This window comes from Tenrec ecaudatus, chromosome 6 (assembly GCF_050624435.1).
Source record: "Tenrec ecaudatus isolate mTenEca1 chromosome 6, mTenEca1.hap1, whole genome shotgun sequence".
NCBI lineage: Eukaryota > Metazoa > Chordata > Mammalia > Afrosoricida > Tenrecidae > Tenrec > Tenrec ecaudatus.
Genome location: NC_134535.1, coordinates 36,918,103 through 36,924,808, shown reverse-complemented (window position 1 = coordinate 36,924,808; position 6,706 = coordinate 36,918,103). Strand labels below are relative to the sequence as shown.

Sequence of the window (6,706 nt, the reverse complement as noted above, 5' to 3'; positions counted from 1 at the left end):
ATGGGTTAATATTGGACTTATGGACTTGATCTGGAGTGGGCTGGAATGTGTTCTTAATATGCAATTACTCTTTGATATAAAGTTCTCTTTTACACTCATATGAGTCTCCTTGGATTTGTTGCTCTAGTTTACCTCGATTAACACATTATAGTACCTTGGGAGTGGGGTACCAGAGAACCAAATCATAGAGATGGAGAGAGGGTGCTTGTTTGACCTCTGCCACATGATAGTTTGTTGTCTTTGGGTCGCCAGAGGTCAGATATGGCCATGCAGTTTCCTGGGTTGTGTTCTGGAAAGAATAAGGAAAGTTGAAGTTTTGATTCTTGTGTTTCATTGTTGTCTTTGGTTATTTGCTTGAAATAGTAAAAATGAATGTGATGAATGTATATTTTGAGTACAAGGGATGAAATCATCCTTTGAATTTCTCAGAGACCATGTTGCTTAGTGGAAATGGTTGACAGAAGGTGAAAATGGCTGACAGAAATTGGCTCTGGCTTGATTCAGTCACAGTTTTAAGGATAGATTTTGGATCAATAGAGTAGTTTAGATAAGGATTAAGATGAGTTAAATAAGGTTGGACTTGACTGTTTTAAGTATTGAGTATAGCAATCACTTCTCGGCCTTTTGACTAAGATCAAGTGTATCTGTTCTTATCAGTTTAATATCTGATACGTCCTCTATCCAAGGACAATATATTGCATGGATTTTTGGAGCAGGGAGATGGAATATGAGCTTGCTCTGTCTTCTCCACGCATCGACCTGGTATCGCAGTACTTCCAGGAATGGTGCACCCTCTTCTGCCTATTGTTATTGATATAATGATAGAGATGATTATTGGGAATTAGAGAGTTTGCAAGCTTTTTCAGCCACCAATTTGAATCTTTAAATGGTTAGGACAAGCCTGCAAAGAGGGCTCTGAAAAGCTGAGCCCCACCCACTATTCAGGACATTTGTATTCGAAGAGACTTGCCTAAAGAGCTGTTGACAGACTGAAGTAAAGAGGAACCCTTTGGCTTTTTGAATCTTGAAAGAGTGGTTTGTGCCTTCTTTACATTATTTAAGGTTATAATCTTTGTGTGTGTGTGTGACAATTTAAAGAAAATAATGCCTCTCATCTTGAAAGATATGACTCAGGGACATCTCGTAATTATTTTCCTTTCTAGCATCACATTTTGAAAATCATGAATTTTCTCCAAGTGTACATTTAACACTTCAACTTAAAAAAATAACAAAATCAAACCAGTTGCCATTAAATCAATTGCAGCTGATAGTGACCCCATGTGTTTCAGAGATGTTGGAGTAGCTATGAGGATGCTTTGAGAAGATTGTGCTGCCAACTTTTGGTTAATAATCCAGGGCTTAGCCATGTTCACTACCAAATACTGGTCTATTCTGTGCCTGGCTAATACTTTATAGTCCATTGAACTATCAAGTTACACTGAATAAACTTCAGGCGTTCTCCATGAGAACTGAAAACTATCTTGCTAAAAAAATAATCGTTAGAACTTTTTCACTATGTGTTAAGTGGAGAGCTCTCTGTCTGAAAGTCGTGTGCACTAAAATGGACCACCTGTGCCCTGGCCCGGCTTACTGACTTGATATTAGTAAAGAAAAAGGGCTATCACAATGGCTGGCTAAAAAAATAAGTATTCAGGTAAAGAATCATTACTCATTGGAAGTATTAACCTACTGCTAATTTTTGTTGGTGCATATTTCAGAAGATATAGGCTGTATGCATATAAATGGATGTTCAAACATTGCCTTGCTCTTGTCTTCCCACCAGTCATTCCTTCTGGTTACTTTGTCCTGCTCTTTTCCCCTTTCCTCCTAAAGCACCAAGCACCTCCTACTCTTGAACTTTCAGATTCCTGATTCTTTCTGCCAACAATGTCTGACCTTCAAACAAAGGTTGCTTTGTGATGTGCTTCATAGTGTTTGTCATGACTAAGTTGTCTATCTCTCCTCTGAAGATCTAGCTTTTATAGGAAACAGCAGCATGGTAAGAGTGGGGGTTTTGTTTCCTCATCACTGTGGCTATGTTACTGGCCACAAGGCTTGGCACCTGGTGGCTCCATAGGTATCTGTTGAATCAGGCTGGGTGAACTACATGGCCAACTCATTGAGGCCTTGCTTGCCTTCGCTTACATGTACTACCAGGTAATGCCTTTTCAAACCTATACAGGCAACTAATATATGAACTTCTATGTTGATTCAAAATAGACTTGTTTGCAGCAATGAAATGAAGATTGTTTGGATGTGATTCTGAAGCCAGTGTTACATGAAAGGTTGACTTTAAAGGAACATAGTTGAGTGTGACCTCGTGATTATTTGCTCAGTATCCGAAGAGATTCTTGGCTTCTTCCTATATATGTACCTTGACCAGACCATAGACCCATGAGTGGCCAATTTTAAACTGCTTCACTGAGAAACACATCTTGTAGAAAGTAATGGTCTCTGTACAGTGTAATTTTTGGTTATTTACTGCCACATTTTGCAGCGTCTGGTGAAATTTCAAAATACCTTCCATGTTGTGTTTTTGTTTTCTTTCCCAGTTTTTTTCCCTCTATTTAGTCTGCTGGCCACTGAAGTACATGTTATCATTTTTTAAGAGTGAGAAGCAAGGTACTTTTAGTTAACACCTTATTTGATATTTTGACTAACAACTTATCACCCTGAAAGCTGAAATACACGGACATAAACCAGTATCACTCCTCACCACGTAGGTATAACACTTTGTCTTCTCTTCAATAAGTAAATACTAAGCTGTGATTCAAACTGTACTTAGACCATAGCTTGTCATAAGATGTAACTTTGGGGAAGTCCAGGTTAAACCGTTCAAATAGGGATGTTCTGTGAAAAAAAAAAAAACAATGTATGGAGCCTTTTATGAAAGGATGAGACTTCATTTCCTAAAAGAGATGTGCTATTATTTCCTAAAAATGTTTAAACAAAACGGTGTTGTTTTGAATGATTTACACTCTCCAGGTAATTGTAAAACTTTATCAAAACCAGCTCATCCCAGCTTACACGCCTTTGTTTTACTCTCAAAGGAAGACAAAACTGGGAAACATATAAAACAGGTATGCTGCCCATAAAAGGCCAATTAAAAAAAAATCTGTTCTGCAAAAAAACCTTCTGCTTCCTTTGGATTGATGACAAGGAATACATCCAGGAACAGGGCTTCAAAATCTAAGCATTGTTCCACTGTTTGCAGTTACCTGGGATCTTAACTAGATGGGCAAGTTGGCTTCTGGCCATGGGGAATCCTCTCCATGCATGGGTTATGGACTGTTGAGCCCTGGCAGAGAACCAGTTCCACAGAAGCCACGTCATGTTCTTCTGCAGAAGCTCCATAGCTCTGTGGAACAAGGAATATACATGAGCGATGCCACAAGGTACTGCGGATGAGGCAACCAAATTACCCTGGAAATAAAAAACGGTGAAGGGACAAGTCAAAAAATGTTAAAGAGGCATTCGAAGACGGCTCCAGTGATTGTGCCAGGAGCACTGGAGGATTTTGTTACGCATTTAATTGATCTGTTGATTTTAGGCTCAATGCATAAACAGACTACGCCTTTGTCCCAAAAAATGTTTTCAGCATTCCCAGTGTGTAAAAAAAGAAAAAAAAAGAGAGAGAGCAAATGTCTAGAATGGGAAATGCCAAAAGGAGTATTAAAAAGGGAGGGGAAAATAGTTGTCCTTTAATCATTTCCAATTTACTTATATTTGATTTTTTTCTGAACCCTTCTGCCAACTATAGTCATACAGCAAGCACACCAACATTTAAACATGTTAAAATGGCCAAAGAACAGGTTCCGTATTAATGTGTTTATTAATGGAACTCGGGTTTTCCCCCTTGGTTTTGAATGAATTGCTGATCCATTCTGGCTTCATTGCGTTCCGTTGCAGTCCTTACTTTTCTGACGGCTAACAGTTCATGTCCTGTTGCATGAAGAGAGTTTCCGTTTCGGGCGGCACTTGGGGATTTGTCTGTTTGGGGCTGAAATAATGGCAGTTTAGAAAGTTCTCTCTCTCTTCTTCTGACCCGACTAGGATTGACAAAGGCATTTCCAAAGGCAAGTGGTTTTCTTCCTCTCGCTGGCCATCTACCTCTTCCTTCCCATCCTCCTCCTCTTCTTCCTCTTCCCCCTCCTCCTCGTAGTCGGCCCCTTCGACCTCCTCTCCATCTTCAGCCTCTCCCTCTCCCTCTCCATCCTCCTCCTCCTCGACCTCTTCTTCCTCTTCTTCCTCTCCATTCTCCTCTTCCTCTTCAACACCCTCACTCTCCTCCTCGTTGTCCTCCTCCAGGTCCTCCTCCTCCTCTTCCTCCTCGCTCTCCTTCTCAGCACACACTTCCTCCTCACATTCTTCCTCCTGGTCCTCTCCCTGCGGGGGGGTGGGGCACTGGTTTTCCCCTGGAGAGGCCGGACTGGAAGCCACCACGCTGTACACAATCTCCTGCAGCCCCTCTTCGTCCTCCGCACAGCCGCTGGGGGGCGCCTCTCCCCCGGGGGCGGCCAGAGGCGGGGCCTGGGGGGCGGCCTGCACCTGCTGGGCCCGCAGCGCCGCCTGCTGGCGCTCCCGCTCCTCCTGCTGCCGCATGTCTTCGTAGATCTGGTTCATGATGAACTGCGTGGTGTTCCGCGGCGCGCGCATGCCCGGTGCACGCCACCCGTACAGGTTGACCGGCCGGAGCAGCATCCGCAGGTCGACCGGCGGGCTCCTGGGGAAGGCCCGGCGGGGCGGGCGGCGCAGGCCGCGGCCGCGGCGGCCCCATCGCTTCTTCCGGCCGTAGGGCCGGGCCCAGCCGGGGTGCCAGGCCCCACGCCAACAGGAGCAGCAGCAGAAGCAGAGAGGGTGCAGGCCATACACCCGGATCATTTGCACCCGGCAGGGGACGTTGCAGAATCCCGCCGGGGGCGGGTACCAGGGCCCTTCGGGATGCCCCGGGTTGGCATACATCGCCCTGTAGGGCCGTGGGGGGGGATGGTACCAAGGGCCTGGGCCCTGCTGTTGCCGCGGCTGTTTCCTCTGGGGCTCATATTCAGCCTGGGGACCGTAGTGGGGTCGCCGTTTGTAAAGCGGGGCGCCCCTGCGCCTTCGGGGGTACGAGGACCAGGTGCGCAAGGGGGCCGAGGCTGCCCCGCCCGCGCCCAGGTTGAGAGGGTCCTCCCGTTTGTGGAGGGTCTGGGTCATGGTTCAGAGAGCGCTGCGCCTTCGAAGGGTCGTCCTGTCCCAGAAACTGCGGTCCAGCTGGGCCAGACGCGAAGATCCGGGAAGCCTCGTCGCCGGGCTGTGTCCGCGCCGCGCCGCGTGCTCGCCGCCGCCGGGGTCACGCCTCTCTCTCCAGGACGGCCCCCTCTTCTGGGCGCTTCCGTCGCTCGCTCCGGGTCTTCACACCTGAGTTGTCGCGCCCAGGTGGTCTGGGTGGGACTGGGGCTGGGTAAGGATGGTGGGGGAGGAAGGTGTTGGTGGGCAGCGCGCCCGGCGACCCGCTCCCAGACCCCGCACACGCCCCCTCGGCAGAGGCGCGGCTGGGGGACGAGGAGGCGGGGGGTGCGCGTTACCTTGGGACTCCCTCTCAACCCAGGTGCTTCAAGGTGGCCGTCCAGGCCGGACTGAGGTGGTGCGCCCCGCAGCCGCCCTTTAAATACTGGCTGGGGCGCCCACGTGCCCTCAGCGTCCTTGGTTGCCCCGGGCGACAGCCAATGGGGGATCCAGGTGCTTCTCCTGGTGACTGCGGGCAGGTTCCCGCTGGAAGGGGGTGCCCCTTGAACGTTCTACTGGGGGCTTGTGACGCAGCTCCTGCAGGAGGGGAGCCGGGGCCGCCGGGGCTGAGGATGGGGTCATCCCAACGGAGGCCACGCTTGAGGCCACTTCTGTGGACGATCTCGCTATTTCAGGGTGTTGGCTAGGAGGGCTGAGGCATTGAGAAACATTTAGAGCAGCAGAGGAAATTTTTTTAAAAAGCTTCTAAAGTAAGGAGACCTGGGCTCCACGACTTCTCCACATCCTTCTTTTAACTCCTGGGAGCCACATTCTCCATGCGATCCGCTGCCACGTTTATGACGGCTGCTCCTTAACCACACGCGGGCCGGGGATCCTCACCTCGGTCTTGCGAGTCAGACATTGAAATACCGCTCACGTTAGGCAGCTGGTTAATTTGACCACGCTTGAGCTTGTGGGGTTAATCCACTTCAGGGCTAGGATTCAAACCCGGGCTCGTTTGAACCCAGAGCCTAAGTTCCTATGGCTCTTATGATACTCAACCACCTCAAGGAGGGACCTTGTGGTGAATACATGAAATACACAAGGGAAGCATTTTGCAAACTGTACCGCACCAGGATGAAAGGATTTGTTCTTGAGAACACAAATAATCTGTCTCAGAGGGCTCTTAACATCTCTCCCTGTGCCCATTACAGACCATACACAGTGTTAAGTATATAAATAATTGAGAATGGGAAACACACGGTTCAGTTTTAATAGTAACCTCTCGCAGTGTCGTGAATTTGATCGTAGTACCTAGTACATTGGTAGGAGCCCTAGCAGCTGCAGTGGGGCTAGCCTACTACTGGTCAGTAGTTGGAGAGTCACCAGCTGGCTCTGAGAGATGTGACAATCTGCTTCCGTAAAGAATACGGCCTGGGAAACCCTGGAGGAGCAGTGGTATTTTGTACTATAGGTTTGTGATCAGGTGAGATCGACG

The 6,706-nt window shown here is 48.0% G+C and overlaps 1 protein-coding gene and 1 non-coding gene across 3 annotated transcripts; one reads left to right on the top strand and one right to left on the bottom strand.

Moving 5' to 3' along the window:
* Positions 1–608: 608 nt before the first annotated feature.
* On the top strand, positions 609–796 carry LOC142451965 (U2 spliceosomal RNA). The gene has a single exon (XR_012785058.1). It is a non-coding gene; the product is annotated as a U2 spliceosomal RNA (small nuclear RNA).
* Positions 797–3,927: 3,131 nt separating this feature from the next.
* CCER1 (coiled-coil glutamate rich protein 1) lies at positions 3,928–5,196 on the bottom strand. Of its 2 annotated transcripts, XM_075552734.1 has the most exons (2): positions 4,278–5,196; positions 3,928–4,181 (listed from the first exon to the last, which is right to left on the bottom strand). In XM_075552734.1, exons 1-2 carry the CDS (start codon positions 5,194–5,196, stop codon positions 3,928–3,930), a joined length of 1,173 nt encoding a protein of 390 aa, XP_075408849.1. The 2 variants fall into 2 exon arrangements, with proteins under 2 accessions (XP_075408849.1, XP_075408847.1); XM_075552732.1 differs by having other exon boundaries at positions 3,928–5,196.
* Positions 5,197–6,706: the final 1,510 nt, after the last annotated feature.